Here is an 18,427-nt window from a genome sequence, read left to right as displayed (position 1 = left end):
TTGTTCCCCACGTCCTTTCAACCCGTCACCTACGGATTGCATCCCGAATCTCATCACCCTGCCTGTCCCCCATGGATTGTTCCCCACATCCTTTCGACCCGTGACCACGGATTGTATCCCGAATCTCATCACCCTGCCGGTCCCCTATGGATTGTTCCCCACATCCCTTCAACCCGTCTCCTGAGGATTAAACTCGGAATCTCATCAACCCATCTCCTACAGCTTGTACCTCGGATCTCATCCCCTCGTCACCTCTGGATCATCATCATCATCATCATCATCATCATCATCATCAATTGTATTTATTGAGCGCTTACTGTGTGCAGAGCACTGTACTAAGCACTTGGGAAGTACAAATTGGCAACATATAGAGACAGTCCCTACCCAACATTGGGCTCACAGTCTAAAATGGGGAGACAAAACCAAACATACTAACAAAATAAAATAAATATCATACTCCAGATCTCATCACCCCATCACCCGAGGACTGTATCCAGAATCTCACCGCCCTGTCACCTACGGATTGAACCCCCAATCTCCTCATCCGCCACCCATGGATTGTACCCTGAATGTGATCACCCCATCACCCATGCCTCATTCCCCCAACCTCACCACCCCACCACCCATGGATCGTACCCTGATGCCAACCACCCCGTCACCTATAGACCGCACCCCGAATCACACCGCCCCATCACCTATGGATCATTCCCCTAATCTCATCACCCCATCACCTTCATTCCTAATCCAGGACAATTCGATTACTGCAGTGTCTTTAAGAAGGAATTTTAAAGACAATAATTTTTAGGATGTCATTTCACGTTTGATACTACCCCAGATACAATTAGCTTGTTTAATCTATGTTATTTTCCCATATTTTTTAATCCACTAAGGAAGAGACTATCAATTAAAATACTCATATAGCTATAATTCTGTTTATTCTGATGGTATTGACACCTACTTGTTTTGTTTTGTTGTCTCCCCCTTCTAGACTGTGAGCCCGTTGTCGGGTAGGGACCATCTCTATATGTTGCCAACTTGTACTACCCAAGCGCTTAGTACAGTGCTCTGCACACAGTAAGCGCTCAATAAATATGACAATGAATGAATGAATCACCCATGGACTGTTTCCGGAATCTCATCGCCCCGTCACCCATGGATGCCTGGGAGGGAGGAAGGGGGAGAGAAAGAAAGCCCCGATGCTCTCTTCCCACTGCCAAGTCTGGGATGCCCATATAACCGGCAGATCCCACCTCTTCCCCGCTCCCAAAGCCCCTCTAAAATCCCATCTTCATCCAGCAGCCTTCCCCAGAGAACGGTCCCCTGAATCTCATCAACCCATCCCCAATTCTTATCGACCATTCCCCAAATCTCACCAACCTGCCTGTTATCTACGGACCGTTCCCCGAGTTTCATTCCCCCGTCACCCCCGGATCGCACCCCGACTCTCATCTCTATCATTTTATTTATTTCTATTGATGCCCGTTTACTTGTTTTGATGTTTGTCTCCCGCCCCCTTATTCATTCATTCATTCAATCATATTTATTGAGCGCTTACTGTGTGCAGAGCACTGTACTAAGCACGTGGCAAGGCCAAGTCGGCAACAGATAGAGATGGTCCCTACCCAACAATGGGCTCACAGTCTAGAAGGGGGAGACAGACGACAAAACAAAACACTGTGAACCTGTTGTGGGAAGAGAACTGTCTCTCTTTAATGCTGTCTTATACTTTCCCAAGCGCTCACTATGGTGCTCTGCATCATCATCATCATCATCAATCGTACTTATTGAGCGCTTACTATGTGCAGAGCACTGTACTAAGCACTTGGGAAGTACAAATTGGCAACGTATAGAGACAGTCCCTACCCAACAGTGGGCTCACAGTCTAAAAGGGGGAGACAGAGAACACAGTAGACGCTCAATAAATACAACCGAATGAGTGAATCACCTTGTCCATCACCTACGGATCGGTCCCCCAAACCTCACCCCCCCCGTCACCCACGGCTTGAATCTTGTATCTCATCCCCGTCACCTCTGGATTGCTCCCAAGCAGCGTGGCTTAGCGGAAAGAGCGTGGGCCTGGGGGTCAGAGGGCGTGGGTTCTAATCCTGGCTCCGCCATTTGTCTGCTGTGTGGCCTTGGGCAAGCCACTTCACTTCTCTGAGCCTCAGTTCCCTCATCTGTAAAACTCGTTTATTCATTCAGTCGTATTTATTGAGCTCTTACCGGGTGCAGAGCACTGTACTAAGCGCTTGGAGAGTACAATTCGGCAACACATAGAGACAGTCCCTACCCGACAACGGGCTGTCCAGAATGGGGAATAGGACTGTGATCCCCACGTGGGACAGGGAGTGTGTCCAGCCCGATTTGCTTGTATCCACCCCAAAGCTTAGTACAGTCAGCAGAAAAGCAGCAGCACCTGTATATATGTATATATGCTTGTACATATTTATTACTCTATTTATTTATTTATTTTTTACTTGTACATATCTATTCTATTTATTTTATTTTGTTAGTATGTTTGGTTTTGTTCTCTGTCTCCCCCTTTTAGACTGTGAGCCCACTGTTGGGTAGGGACTGTCTCTACAGGTTGCCAACTTGTACTTCCCAAGCACTTACTACAGTGCTCTGCACACAGTAAGCACTCAATAAATACGATTGATGATGACGATGATGATAATGGAAAGAGCCCGGGCTCGGGAGTCAGAGGTTCTAATCCCGGCTCTGCCACTTATCAGCTGTGTGACTTTGGGCAGGCCACTTACCTTCTCTGTGCCTCAGTTACCTCATCTGCCAAATGGGGATGAAGACTGTGAGCCCCATGTGGGACAACCTGATTACCTTGCATTTACCTCAGCACTTAGAACAGTGCTTGGCACATAGTAAGTGCTTAACAAAGGCCATCGTTATGATAATCATTACAGTGCCTGGCACATAGTAGGTGCTTAACAAACGCCATCATTATTATTACTAATTATTATTAATAATGATTATAATATTATAACATTATATACTATATACCATAACAATTATTATCATATTATTATATAAATTATATTAGTACACACTATATTATAACAATTATATCATTATTATATATTAATATATAAGCATTATTATTATAATTATTACTAATAATAATGATGGCGCTTATTAAGCACTTACTACGTGCAAAGCACTGTTCTAAGCGCCGGAGGGGATACAAGGTGATCAGGTTGTCCCACGTGGGGCTCACAATCTTCACCCCCATTTTCCAGATGAGGTAACTGAGGCTCTAAAAAGTTAAGTGACTCGCCCAAGGTCACACAGCAGATGGGTGGCGGAGCCGGGATTCAAACCCATGACCTCTGACTCCAAAGCCCGCGCTCTCTCCACTGAGCCACGCTGCTTCTGTTTTAATATTAATTAAATTAAAATTAATTAATATTAATATGTTCTATATTACTATTATCCCTCGGGGGTGCCCGGCTGGATTTATTGGCACCCGGTGCCCCGAGGCCGACGGAGACGCGACGGAAACTTCCGTTTCCTCGGTTCTGCATCCGCGCAGGTGCCGGGCCTGGGCCCGCTCCCCGCCGGGCCTTCCCAACGGCTCGGATCCGGGCCCCGCTCCCAGCGGGCGCTCAGTAAGCAGCAGGGCCGCCCTGACGAGCCGAGCGGGAAGGCCCCCGCCTCGGCCGAGCGAGCGGCGTGGCGGCGTGTCCTGGGCTTGGGCGGTGCCGGGGGCGGCCGACGGAGCACGTACCTCGTCGCGGCTACACACACATGAAGTGCGAGCCCTCGGACAGCTGCGGCTGCGCTGGCACGGGTGGCTCGGGCCACTGGCGCGGGCCTTGGGCTGGAAAGAGGAGAGCGAGACCCGTTGTGGGGAGGGACAGGGGAGCCCTGGCCCGGCCCACGTCCTCCCCCGGGCCTGGAATACCCCCAATCCCTCGCCCATCCACCATCTTCCTCCCTTCAAGGCCCTGCTGAGAGCTCACCTCCTCCAGGAGGCCTTCCCACACTCGGCCCCTTCCTTCCTCTCCCCCTCGTCCCCCTCTCCATCCCCCCCATCTTACCTCCTTCCCTTCCCCACAGCACCTGTATACATGTATATATGTTTGTACAGATTTATTAATCTATTTACTTTACTTGTATATATCTATTTTATTTTATTTTGCTAGTATGTTTGGTTTTGTTCTCTGTCTCCCCCTTTTAGACTGTGAGCCCAACTGTTGGGTAGGAACCGTCTCTATATGTTGCCAACTTGTACTTCCCAAGCGCTTAGTAATAATAATAACGACGGCATTTATTAAGCGCTTACTACGTGCAAAGCACTGCTCTAAGCGCTGGGAGGATACAAGGTGATGAGGTTGTCCCACGTGGGGCTCACAGTCTTCATCCCCATTTTACAGATGAGGGAACTGAGGCCCAGAGAAGTGAAGTGACTTGCCCAAAGTCACACAGCTGACAAGTGGTGGAGCCGGGATTTGAACCCATGACCTCTGACTCCAAAGCCCGGGCTCTTTCCCACTGTATATATGTATATATGGTTATACATATTTATTACTCTATTTATTTATTTATTTATTTTACTTGTACATATCTATCCCATTTATTTTATTTTGTTGGTATGTTTGGTTTTGTTCTCTGTCTCCCCCTTTTAGACTGTGAGCCCGCTGTTGGGTAGGGACTGTCTCTATGTGTTGCCAATTTGTACTTCCCAAGCGCCTAGTACAGTGCTCTGCACATAGTAAGCGCTCAATAAATACGATTGAAGATGATGATGATGAGCCACGCTGCTTAGTATTATAAAAGTCCAGTGCTCTGCACACAGTAAGCGCTCAATAAATACGATTGATTGATTGATTGATTGATTGATTGAGCCGGGTTCCGGAGCCGGGAGGGGGGGCCCCGCCACGGCCACCGCTACCACCACAGTTCTCCCACCGCCCCCCGCGCCCTCCCCTCGGGCCGTCGGGACCCCGGCGGGCTCACCTGCGGGGTCGGCGATCCCGGCGGGCACGTATTCGGGGCCCGGCTGGCAGGTGGAGGACGCGGGCGGGTCCTCCGGGGCGCGGGTGGGCTCCGTGTCGCCCGGCGGGGCCATGGGGGCCACCACTCCGCGGGGGCCCGGGGCCGGCCCGCTCACGTTCAGCCTGGGGAGAGACGGGGGTGGGGGCCGGCGCCTCTGTGAGTCCCCGCGGACCACCCGCGACCCAACGGAAACTCGGCCGGTCCTCTCGGGAGGCCATTTTCCAGATGAGGTAACTGAGGCACAGAGAAGTTAAGTGACTTGCCCAACGTCACACAACTAACTGGTGGAGCTGGGCTATGAACCCAGGACCTCTGACCCCCAAGCCCAGGTTCTTTCCACTGAGCCACGCTGCTCAGTTTGCACAAGTCAAACAGAGTCGGTTGACTTGTTTCGTGTCCACCAGGAGAGAAACAGTCTCCGGGGTCGACTGATACGGACGTGGAGCGGCAGCGGGGGCACGGGGAACGGGTGCCAACCTGTACTTCCCAAGCGCTTAGTACAGTGCTCTGCCCACAGCAAGCGCTCAATAAATACGACTGAATGAATGAATGAATGCGCGGGCACACTGTGCCCGGCGACGAGGGTCCCGACCGGGGCTCGGCCGCGATGGGCGTCTTACCTGTGGGCGCCGTGCATCTTCTCCCCGATTTCTTCTGGGTCGGCCCCGGGCGGCTCGGGCGAGGCCAGCGGGTCACGGGGAGGCGGCCGGTCGGCTCTCGCCAGCTTTGGGGGGAGGAAGGGGAGACCTCTCCTTCAGAGGACGCGCCGAGGCCCAGGCGGCCCGACGCTCCGGGAGTCAGCCGGCTGGAGTCGCTTGGGACTGGGCCTGGCCCATCCCGTCCGGCCCTGCCCTCCCCAGCTGGGCACCGGTCTCACCCGCCAGCCCAGCAAAGCCAGCAGATTAGAAAGGTGCGACAGTGCTCTGCACATAGTAAGCGCTCAATAAATACGATTGATTGATTGATTGATTGATTGACATGCCCAATGGCCCCCAGAGCTTCCCTCCAACCCGTCAATCAATCAATCAATTGTATTAATTGAGCGCTTACTGTGTGCAGAGCACTGGACTAAGCACTTGGGAAGTACAAGTTGGCAACATATAGAGACAGTCCCGACCCAACAGTGGGCTCACAGTCTAACAGCACCTGTATATATGTTTGTACAGATTTATTACTCTATTTATTTATTTATTTTACTTGTACAGATCTATTCTATTTTATTTTGTTAGTATGTTTGGTTTTGTTGTCTGTCTCTCCCTTCTAGACTGTGAGCCCACTGTTGAGGAGGGACTGTCTCTAGATGTTGCCAACTTGGACTTCCCAAGCGCTCAGTACGGTGCTCTGCACACAGTAAGCGCTCAATAAATACGATTGATTGATTGATTGATTCTGGCGGACCAAGGCTGTGGCGGGCACGTGGGCTGATTTCCCTGGGTGGGGGAGCGATCATTCATTTTTTTTTAAATGACATTTATTAAGCACTTAGTATGTGCAAAGCACTGTTCTAAGCGCTGGAGAGGTTACAAGGTGATCAGGTTGTTCCACGGCGGGCTCACGGTTTTAATCCCCATTTTACAAATGAGGTAACTGAGGCCCAGAGAAGTTAAGTGACTCACCCAAAGCCACACGGCTGACAATTGGCAGAGCCGGGATTCATTTGCTTAGAGAAGCAGCGTGGCTCAGTGGAAAGAGCACGGGCTTTGGAGTCAGAGGTCACGGGTTCGAATCCCAGCTCCTCCACATGTCTGCTGTGTGACCTTGGGCAAGTCACTTAACTTCTCTGAGCCTCAGTTACCTCATCTGTAAAATGGGGATTAAGACTGTGAGCCCCACGTGGGACAACTTGATCACTTTGTATCCCCCCAAGCGCTTAGAACAGTGCTTTGCACACAGTAAGCGCTTAACAAATGCCAATGTTATTATTATTATTATTATTATTTGCAGCATACTGTAGTGGCAAGAGCCCGGGCCTGGGAGAGGATGGGGGTTCTAATCCTGCCTCTGCCACAGGTCTGCAGTGTGACTTCGGGTGAGTCACTTCACTTCTCTGGCCCTCAGTTTCCTCATCTGAAAAATGGGGATGGAGACTGTGAGCCCCGCGTGGGACAACCTGATCACCTTGTATCTACCCCAGCACTTAGAACAGTGCTTGGCACATAGTAAGCGCTTAATAAATACTATAACTATTATTATTATTCACTCATTTATCGAGTGCTTAGCACTGTACTTGGAGCTTGGGAATATAACAGACACGCTTCCTGCCCAAGACGAGCTGACAGTTTGGAGGGGGAGACAGACAGTTCTGTAAAGAAATAAATGACATATCTGGACATAAGTGGAGTGGGGCTGGGAGGGGGGAAGAACAAAGAACAGTGCTTTGCACATAGTAAGCGCTTAATAAATGCTATTATTATTATTATTGTTATTATTATTATTAAAGGGAGCGAGTCAGGGTTACACAGAATGGAGCAGGAGATGAGGAAAAGTGGGGCTTAATCAGGGAAGGCCTCTTGGAGAAGAGGGGCCTTCAATAAGGCTTTGAAGGTGGGAGAGAGTCACCGCTGTCAGATTTGCAACTTCCGCCGCCCTCTTTCTGAACCAACTGACCAGAGCTACCATGGGGTGACCCCTGGGGCCGATACAAGAAGGAAGCGGCCAGACCAATCAATCAATCAATCAATCGTATTTATTGAGCGCTTACTGTGTGCAGAGCACTGTACTAAGCGCTTGGGAAGTACAAGTTGGCGACATATAGAGACAGTCCCTACCTAACAGTGGGCTCACAGTCTAAAAGTCTAATCCCAGTTCCACTATTTGCAGCGTGGCTCAGTGGAAAGAGCCAGGGCTTTGGAGTCAGAGGTCATGGGTTCAAATCCCGGCTCCGCCAATTGTCAGCTGGGTGACTTTGGGCAACTTCTCTGTGCCTCAGTTACCCCATCTGTAAAATGGGGATTAGGACTGTGAGCCCCCCGTGGGACAACCTGATCACATTGTAACCTCCCCAGCGCTTAGAACAGTGCTTTGCACAGAGTAAGCGCTTAATAAATGCCATTATTATTATTATTATTATTTGCCTGCTGTGTGACCTTGGGCAAGTCACTTCTCTTCTCTGCGCTTCACTTCCCCCATCTGGAAAATGGGCATTAAGATATATAGAGAAGTGAAGTGACTTGCCCAAAGTCACACAGCTGACAATTGGCAGGGCCGGGATTTGAACCCATGACCTCTGACTCCAAAGCCCGTGTTCTTTCCACTGAGCCACGCTGCTTCTCTGATAAAGACTGAGCCCCACGTGGAACAGGGACTGTGTCCAACCTGAGGAGCTTACATAATAATGACAGTAATAACTGTGGTATTTGTTAAGCTCTTACTAGGCGCCAGGCACTGTACCCGGCTTTTGGGGGGTGAATACGAGAAAATGGGGTTGAACGCAGTCCACCAGAAAGGGGAGGGAGGCAGCCCGGTCCAGTGGTCAGGCAGAAGCCGGGCCCGCCGGCCAGAGGACCTGGGTTCCGATCTCGGCTCCGCCCAGGGCTTGCCCTCTCAACTCAGCCTCCTCCAAGAGGCCTTCCCAGACTAAGCCCCCTATTCCTCAGCTCCCCCTGCTTTCTGCGTCACCTCGACTTGCTCCCTTTACTCTTCCCCGCTTCCTGCCCACAGAACTTATGTATAAATGTACATATCTATAATTCCATTTATGTATATTGATGCCTATTCAAGGCCCTGCTGAGAGCTCACCTCCTCCAGGAGGCCTTCCCAGACTGAGCCCCTTCCTTCCTCTCCCCCTCGTGCCCCTCTCCATCCCCCCATCTTACCTCCTTCCCTTCCCCACAGCACCTGCATATATGTATATATGTTTGTACATATTTGTTACTCTATTTATTTACTTTACTTGTACATATCTATTCTATTTATTTTATTTTGTTAGTACGTTTGGTTTTGTTCTCTGTCTCCCCCTTTTAGACTGTGAGCCCACTGTTGGGTAGGGACTGTCTCTATATGTTGCCAACTTGTACTTCCCAAGCGCTTAGTACAGTGCTCTGCACACAGTCAGCGCTCAATAAATACGATTGATGATGATGATGATGATGATGATGCCTGTTTACTTGTTTTGATGTCTGTCTCCCCCCTGTATAGACTGTGAGCCCATTGTGGACAAGGTTTGTCTCTCTCTATTGCTGTACTGTACTTTCCAAGCACTTAGTACATGTACATATCTATAATTCCATTTATGTATATTGATGCCTGTTTACTTGTTTTGATGTCTGTCTCCCCCCTGTCGAGACCGTGAGCCCACTGTGGGCAAGGTTTGTCTCTCTTTATTGCTGTACTGTACTTTCCAAGCGCTTAGAACAGTGCTCTGCACACAGCAAGTGTTCAATAAATACGACTGAATAATTGAATGAACTCAGGCTTGTTGCCCCACCTTCCTCGTCTGTCAAATGGGGATCTGATGATAATAATAATAATAATTCTTCTAGACTGTGAGCCCGCTGTTGGGTAGGGACTGTCTCTATCTGTTGCCGACTTGTACTTCCCAAGCGCTTAGTACAGTGCTCTGCACACAGTAAGCGCTCAATAAATATGATTGATTGATTGACTGATTAATAATAACAACAATAATAATGATTATTGTGGGAATCTGTTAAGCGCTTACTATGTGCCAGGCACCGTACTAGGCGCAGGGGAGGATACAAGCAAATTGGGTTGTCCCCACAAGGAGCTCACAGTCTTCACCCCCATTTTACAGATGAGGTACTTGAGGCCTAGAGAAACTTGCCCAAGGTCACCCGGCAGACAAGTGAGCTGTGAGCTAGACTGTGAGCCCACTGTTGGGTAGGGTAGGGACCGTCTCTCTATGTTGCCAACTCGTACTTCCCAAGCGCTTAGTACAGTGCTCTGCACACAGTAGGCGCTCAAAAAATAAATACGATTGAATGGTAGAGACGGAATTCGAGCCCAGGTCTTTCTGATCCCCAGGTCCGGGCTCTATCCACTAGGCCAGGCCGTTCTCCCTCCCCTTTTCATCATCATCATCATCAATCGTATTTATTGAGCGCTTACTATGTGCAGAGCACTGTACTAAGCGCTTGGGAAGTACAAATTGGCAACATATAGAGACAGTCCCTACCCAACAGTGGGCTCACAGTCTAAAAGGGGGGAGACAGAGAACAAAACCCTTTTGGCAGCGAGGGCTCCGTGTAGGGCAAGGATGGGCGTCCAACCCTTTCATCTTATTTCTAGCCAGGGCGCTCAGGAAGTGCAGAATGACGGCCACCATAGGTCAGTCCGTGGTACTTACTGAGAGCTTCTTGCGTGCAGAGCACTATATTAAGGGCTTGGGAGAGTCAGATTAATTAATTCATTCATTCAATCGTATTTATTGAGCGCTTACTGTGTGCAGAGCACTGCACTAAGCGCTTGGAAAGTACAAGTTCCGGCGCTGGGGGAAAGGGGAGGGAGTCTCTTTTTAGGGGGGAGGGGGCATTTAAGGATGACAGTTTGCACCCCCAAAATAATAATAATAATAATAATGGTATTCGTTAGGCACTTACTATGGGCCACGCACTGCTCTAAGCGCTGGGGAACCCCCATCCTAATTCACCCAGACCTAAAACCGGGGGGGCCCAAGAGAAGAGGAGCAAAGGGTGGGGGGGGGGGGGGCGGAGACAGAGACCCCCAGAGACACAGGGAGAGACAGAGAAGCAGCGTGGCTCAGTGGAAAGGGCACGGGCTTGGGAGTCAGTGGTCATGGGTTCGAATCCCGACTCCGCCACATGTCAGATAGGAGAATATGAGACATGTGCCCTGGTCACGATGAGCTCATGAGCCCTGATGGCACCTGTGCCCCCGTGGGCGGGCGGGCCGGCCAGTACCTCTTTGCGGATATCCCCCGGACGGTCCGGCGCCCAGGCTTCCCTGGGCCGCACCGCTTCTTCTTCGGCTGGGCCGGGGCCGTCCGGCTTCCGCTGGCTCTCTCCGGCGACGCCATCCCGCCCTCCGGTGTCGGCGGCCCCCAAGTCGAAGCCCCTCCATCGGTTCTGCCCGGAAGAAGAACGCGTTCAGCGGCCCAGCGGGGGGGACCGTCCACGTCCAGCACCCGGGAAAGGGGGGGAATCAATCAGTCAATCAATCAATCGTATTTATTGAGCGCTTACTGTGTGCAGAGCACTGTACTAAGTGCTTGGGGAGTACAAGTTGGCAACATATAGAGACAGTCCCTACCCAACAGTGGGCTCACAGTCTAAAAGTGGGGAATCAGAGCCCACCTCCCCACTCCCTGGGAAAGGGAAAGCGGTTGGGGTCCACGGGGTTCAACCCCCACTCAGCTCCCACCGTGGGGGCGGTGGGAGCGGGGAGAAGCCCAGGGAGAAACTTCAAAAAATCGGAAAAAATCCTGGTAATCAGCCAACTGGTTCAGGCTATCTTTTGGGTGCCTACTGTAGGCAGAGCACTGTATTAAGCGTCTGACAGGGTCTAGTACAACAGAGTGGGGGGATATGATCCCTGCCCTCACGGAGCTTCTGGGCTAGCTGGGGGACACTGGGACACCAGCCTGGCTACATGTGTGCGTCTGAGGGTGAGAGAGAACTGATACATTGGTAGGGGGTGGCTACTTCATTGTGTGCGTGTGTGTGTGTGTGTGATAGAGAAATAGAGAGAGAGAGAGGGATGATGAGGATGATGATGGCATTTGTTAAGCGCTTACTCTGTGCAAAGCACTGTTCCAAGCGCTGGGGGGGGATACAAGGTGATTAAGTTGTCCCACGTGGGGCTCAGAGTCTTAATCCCCATTTTACAGATGAGGGAACTGAGGCTCAGAGCAGTTAAGTGACTTGCCCAAGGTCACACAACAGACATGTGGCAGAGCCGGGATTCGAACCCCTGACCCCTGACTCCAAAGCCCGCGCTCTTTCCACTGAGCCACGCTGCTTCTCTAAGAGGGATCCAGAGGGATCCTGGAGACAGTGGCAGGGGGTGGTCGTTGTGTGTGTGTGTGTGTGCACGTGCGCGCACATGTGTGTGTAGGATTCATTCATTATTGTTGCCAACTTGTACTTCCCAATCAATCAATCGTATTTATTGAGCACTTACTGTGTGCAGAGCACTGTACTAAGCGCTTGGGAAGTACAAGTTGGCAACATATAGAGACGGTCCCTACCCAACAGTGGGCTCAACAGTCTAAAAGGGGGAGACAGAGAACAAAACCAAACATACAACGCTTAGTACAGTGCTCTGCACACAGTAAGCGCTCAATAAATACGACTGAATGAATGAATTCATTCAATGGCATTTACTGAGCGCTTACTGTGTGCAGAGCACGGCACTAAGCGCTTGGAAAGTTCAATTCAGTCCCTGCCCCCACCGGGCTTACAGTCTAGAAGCGCTCAATACATACCACTGAATGAATGAATGAAGAATAAAAACCCTAAGAAGAAAAGGAAGAGGGTGGGAAAGCTGGGCTCAGACTTCAGAGATGGAAAGAGCCCGGGCTTGGGAGGCAGAGGTCGCGGGTCTAATCCCGGCTCCACCACCTGTCTGCTGGGTGACCTTGGGCAAGTCACTTCACTTCTCTGTGCCTCGGCTCCCTCATCTGTAAAATGGGGATGAAGACTGTGAGCCCCATGGGGGACAACTTGATGATATTGTACGTACCCCAGCGCCTAGAAAAGTGCTCGGCACATAGTAAGCGCTTAACAAATACCAACATTATTATTATTGTGATTATTATTAGAAGGGTATGATGCCAGAGGGAGTGGTAGTAATAATAAAGATAATAATGGCATTTATTAAGTGTTTACTATGTGCAAAGCACTGTTCAAAGCACTAGGGAGGTTACAAGGCGATCAGGTTGTCCCACGGGGGGCTCACAGGTTTCATCCCCATTTTCCAGATGAGGGAACTGAGGCCCAGAGAAGTTAAGTGACTGACAGTTGGTGGAGCCGGGATTTGAACCCACGACCTCTGACTCCAAAGCTCGGGCTCTTTCCACTGACCCATGCTGCTTCTCAGTAGCAATGTGTGTGTGCAGGCACATGTTCGTATGAGATCCCGGAAGGAATGGCGGGGGGGGGTGGCTATGTGCGTGTGCGTGCGTATGAGGTGGCTGAGGAACTAGCCAGAGCGGCGGCTCCTTAATAATAATAATAATAATAATAATTGGCATTTGTTAAGCGCTTACTGTGTGCAAAGCACTGTTCTAAGCACTGAGGAGGATACAGGGTGATCAGGTTGTCCCACGTGGGCTCACAGTCTTAATCCCCATTTTACAGATGAGGTAACTGAGGCCCAGAGAAGTTAAGTGGCTTGCCCAAGATCACACAGCAGAAATGTGGCGGAGTTGGAATTCGAACCCATGACCTCCGACTCCCAAGCCCGTGCTCTTTCCACTGAGCCACGCGGGGATTGGGCCCACTCCCTGGACGGTCCTCTCCTAAGCGCTTAGGACAGAGCTCTGCACGGTAGGCCGGAATCTCTGCTCAGCGGACCGCCCTCTCCCCAGCGCTCTGCACACAGTGGGCGCTGGGTCGGTGCCCCACCCCCCCCCCAGCCTCAGGGTGAGGTCAGCGAGCGCCGCTGCCGGGTGGCCGGACAGCAGGTCGTCTCCCCGGGGAGCACCTGGTGCAGTCGAGGCAGGGTGTCGGCGGCCCAGGCCGGGCCCGGGGCGGACTCCGGAGCGGTCCCGCCGGCCGGCCCGGGAGGCCTGGCGGGCGCGGCCAGCCCGGCGCCTTTCCTCCGGTCCCGCAGACAGGCCTGCTGGTGCCTCTGGATCCGCTCCATCTGCTCCTCCACCGTCATGCGCGGCCGCACGCCCTCCCACACGCTCGGCTGCTCCGACGAGCTCCGCGGGCGCTCCTGGGGACCGGGGCGGGGCCGGCGGGCACGCACAGGGAAGCAGACGGGGAGGGAGACAGACGGACAGGAAGGGAGATGGACAGAGACGGTCAGAGGGAAGCAGAGAGACGGAGAGAGGGAGACGGATGGACAGGCAGAGAGAAGCAGAGACGGAGGCAGACGGACAGGGAGAGAGATGGAGAGAAAGATGGATGGAGAGAAGCAGAGAGAATGAGAGAGGGAGACAGATGGACAGGTAGAGAGATGGAGAGAAAGACAGATGGAGGGAAGCAGAGAGAAGGAGGGGGGAGACGGATGGACAGGCAGAGAGAAGCAGAGAGGGAGGCAGATGGGCAGGCAGAGAGATGGAGAGAAAGATGGATGGAGAGAAGCAGGGAGAATGAGAGAGGGAGACAGATGGAGGGACAGGCAGAGAGATGGAGAGAGATGGTCAGAAGGAAGCAGACAGGAGAGAGGGAGGCAGATGGACAGGCAAAGAGAAGCAGAGAGGGAGGCAGATGGACAGGCAGAGAAGATGGAGAGAAAGACGGATGGAAAGAAGCAGAGGGAATGAGAGAGGGAGACAGATGACAGGCAGAGAGATGCAGAGATGGAGGCAGACGGACAGGCAGAGAGATGGAGAGCGAGGCGGACAGAGGGAAGTAGAGAGAGGGAGACAGATGGACAGGCAGAGAGATGGAGAGAGACGGTCAGAGGGAAGCAGAGAGAAGGAGAGAGGGAGACGGATGGACAGGCAGAGAGAAGCAGAGAGGGAGGCAGATGGACAGGAAGAGAAGATGGAGAGAAAGATGGATGGAGAGAAGCAGAGAGAATGAGAGAGGGAGACCGATGGACAGGAAGACGGACAGGCAGAGAGATGGAGAGAGATGGTCAGAGGGAAGCAGACAGGAGAGAGGGAGACAGATGGACAGGCAAAGAGAAGCAGAGAAGGAGGCAGATGGACAGGCAGAAAAGATGGAGAGAAAGATGGACAGAGAGAAGCAGAGGGAATGAGAGAGGGAGACAGGTGGACAGGCAGAGAGAAGCAGAGACGGAGGCAGACGGACAGGCAGAGAGATGGAGAGCGAGGCGGACAGAGGGAAGCAGAGAGAGGGACACAGGTGGACAGGTAGAGAGATGGAGAGAAAGACGGACGGAGAGAAACAGAGAGAAGGAGAGAGGGAGACGGATGGACAGGCAGAGAGAAGCAGAGACGGAGGCAGATGGACAGGCAGAGAGATGGAGAGAAAGATGGACGGAGAGAAGCAGAGAGAATGAGAGAGGGAGACAGATGGACAGACAGACAGACAGACAGGCAGAGAGATGGAGAGAGATGGTCAGAGGGAAGCAGACAGGAGAGAGGGAGGCAGATGGACAGGCAAAGAGAAGCAGAGAGGGAGGCAGATGGACAGGCAGAGAAGATGGAGAGAAAGACGGACGGAGAGAAGCAGAGGGAATGAGAGAGGGAGACAGATGGACAGGCAGAGAGAAGCAGAGACAGAGGCAGACGGACAGGCAGAGAGATGGAGAGCGAGGCGGACAGAGGGAAGCAGAGAGAGGGAGACAGACGGACAGGCAGAGAGATGGAGAGAGACGGTCAGAGGGAAGCAGAGAGAAGGAGAGAGGGAGATGGATGGACAGGCAGAGAGAAGCAGAGGGAGGCAGATGGACAGGCAGAGAGATGGAGAGAAAGATGGACAGAGAGAAGCAGAGAGGGAGGCAGATGGACAGGCAGAGAGATGGAGAGAAAGATGGACGGAGAGAAGCAGAGAGAATGAGAGAGGAAGACAGACGGACAGGCAGATGGACAGGTAGAGAGATGGAGAGAGATGGTCAGAGGGAAGCAGACAGGAGAGAGGGAAGCAGATGGACAGGCAAAGAGAAGCGGAGAGGGAGGAAGACGGACAGGCAGAGAAGATGGAGAGAAAGACGGACGGAGAGAAGCAGAGGGAATGAGAGAGGGAGACAGGTGGACAGGCAGAGAGAAGCAGAGACGGAGGCAGACGGACAGGCAGAGAGATGGAGAGCGAGGCGGGCAGAGGGAAGCAGAGAGAGGGAGACAGATGGACAGGCAGAGAGATGGAGAGAGACGGTCAGAGGGAAGCAGAGAGAAGGAGAGAGGGAGACGGATGGACAGGCAGAGAGAAGCAGAGGGAGGCAGATGGACAGGCAGAGAGATGGAGAGAAAGATGGACAGAGAGAAGCAGAGAGAATGAGAGAGGGAGACAGATGGACAGACAGATGGACAGGCAGAGAGATGGAGAGAGATGGTCAGAGGGAAGCAGACAGGAGAGAGGGAGACAGATGGACAGGCAAAGAGAAGCAGAGAGGGAGGCAGATGGACAGGCAGAGAAGATGGAGAGAAAGACGGACGGACAGAAGCAGAGGGAATGAGAGACGGAGACAGATGGACAGGCAGAGAGAAGCAGAGAGGGAGGCAGACGGACAGGCAGAGAAGATGGAGAGAAAGACGGACGGAGAGAAGCAGAGGGAATGAGAGAGGGAGACAGATGGACAGGTAGAGAGAAGCAGAGAGAGGGAGATAGATGGACAGGCAGAGAGAAGTAGAGGGAGATGGACAGAGAGAAGCAGGGAGAAGGAGAGAGGGAGATAGATGGACAGAGAAATGGACAGAGAGGAGGAGGAGAGAGATGGAGAGACAGACAGACAGACACACACATACAGACACACACCAAGAAAGATGGGGAGCGAGAGAGAGAAACAGAGACACAGACATGGAGAGGGAGAGACAAAGAAGCAGAGACACCAAGAAACAGAGGGAGAGAACCAGAGACAAGCACAGAGAAGGAGAGACAGAGGGAAGTGGAGCGAGACATCACGAAAGGGGGAGAGACAGAGAAAGAATCAGACAGACAGACACAGGGAGGGAGAGACAAGGAAGCAGAGAGACGCCGAGAAATGGGGGTGAGACAGAGAGAACCAGACGCAGATGGGGAGAAGCAGGGAGAAATATTGAGAGACATCGGTAAAGAGGGGGGAGAGAGGGAGGGAAGAAGAGAAAGAGGGGTAGAAATGGAAAGGGAGGCAGAAAAGCCGAGAGAGACAGATAGATGATAGGGAGAGACACAGGGAGAGAGGCGGTGGGGGGAGGGAGGGAGGGAGGGAGGGAGGGAGAGAGGCAGAGAGAGCAACATCATTTCTGGCATGCCTGTCTGAAAATGAAACAGCTTGAAACGCTTTCCCCGCTGCCCGACCGAGGTATCTCGGGCCCGAAGGCGCCCCGACGGGTTAGACCCTTCCCAGCGAAGAGGCCACGGGCAGAAGTGACGCTCGGCTGGCGGGAAGTGCAGGGGAGCGGTGTGGCCCAGTGGCTATAGCCCGGGCCGGGCAATCAGAAGGACCTGAGTTCTAGGGCAACAATAGTAATAATGGTTCATTCATTCGATCGTATTTATTGAGTGCTTACTGTGTGCTGAGCACTGTACTAAGCGCTTGGGAAGTACAAGTCGGCAACATATAGAGACGGTCCCTACCCAACAGCGGGCTCCCAGTCTAGAATAATAATGATGGCATTTGTTAAGCGCTTATGATGTGCAAAGCACTGTTCTAAGCACTGGGGGGGATACAAGGTGATCAGGTTGTCCCAGGGTGGGGCTCACACTCTTCATCCCCATTTTACAGATGAGGTAACTGAGGCTCAGAGAAGTTAAGTGACTTGCCCAAAGTCAAACAGCAGACAAGTGGTGGAGCCGGGATTTGAACCCATGACCTCTGACACCTCTGACACTTTCCCAAGTGCTAGTACAGTGCTCTGCACACAGTAAGTGCTCAATAAATACAACTGAATGAATGAACGAATCAAACAGAAACTCCTCACCATCGGCTTTAAAGCCCTCAACCCCTTCGCCTCCTCATACTTCACCTCACTACCGTCCTACTACTACTACTACTACTACTAATGGCATTTGTTAAGCACTTACTATGTGCAAAGCACTGTTCTAAGCACTGGGGAGGATACAATGTAATATAATGTAATAATGGCATTTGTTAAGCGCTTGCTTACTATGTGCAAAGCACTGTTCTAAGCGCTGGGGGGGATACAAGGTGATCAGGTTGTCCCAAGTGGGGCTCACAGTCTTAATCCCCATTTTACAGATGAGGGAACTGAGGCTCAGAGAAGTTAAGTGACTTGCCCAAGGTCACACAGCAGACATGTGGCAAAGCCAGGATTCGAACCCATGACCTCTGACTCCCAAGCCCGGGCTCTTTCCACTGAGCCACGCTGCTTCTCTAATAATAATGGTGGTATTTGTTAAGCGCTTACTATGTGCCAAGCACTGTTCTAAGCACTGGGGTAGATACAAAGTATCAGGTTGTCCCACATGGGGCTCACAGTCTTAATCTCCATTTTACAGATGAGGACACTGAGGCGCAGAGAAGCTAAGCGACTTGCCGAAGGTCACACAGCAGACAAGCGGCGGAGCCGGGGTTTGAACCCATGGCCTCTGACTCCAAAGCCTGTGCTCTTTCCACTGAGCCACGCGATACGAGGTGGTCAGGTTGTCCCACGTGGGGCGCACAGTCTTAATCCCCATTTTACAGATGAGGTAACTGAGGA

General features: G+C 51.9%; 1 protein-coding gene across 1 annotated transcript in view; it reads right to left on the bottom strand.

The window, feature by feature from the left end:
* The window catches only part of PLEKHA5 (pleckstrin homology domain containing A5), a 286,100-nt gene that overhangs the window by 2,117 nt on the left and 265,556 nt on the right, over positions 1 to 18,427 (bottom strand). The window contains exons 24-28 of the mRNA XM_038765775.1: positions 13,633 to 13,869; positions 10,890 to 11,054; positions 5,634 to 5,737; positions 4,975 to 5,135; positions 3,743 to 3,835 (exon numbers count right to left, since the gene is read on the bottom strand). Coding sequence (XP_038621703.1) covers positions 3,753 to 3,835; positions 4,975 to 5,135; positions 5,634 to 5,737; positions 10,890 to 11,054; positions 13,633 to 13,869 — 750 coding nt within the window. The 3' untranslated portion in view covers positions 3,743 to 3,752. The remainder of the gene's footprint in view (positions 1 to 3,742; positions 3,836 to 4,974; positions 5,136 to 5,633; positions 5,738 to 10,889; positions 11,055 to 13,632; positions 13,870 to 18,427) is intronic.

Source organism: Tachyglossus aculeatus, chromosome 2, assembly GCF_015852505.1.
Source record: "Tachyglossus aculeatus isolate mTacAcu1 chromosome 2, mTacAcu1.pri, whole genome shotgun sequence".
NCBI lineage: Eukaryota > Metazoa > Chordata > Mammalia > Monotremata > Tachyglossidae > Tachyglossus > Tachyglossus aculeatus.
This window is presented reverse-complemented; position numbering and strand designations above follow the sequence as displayed.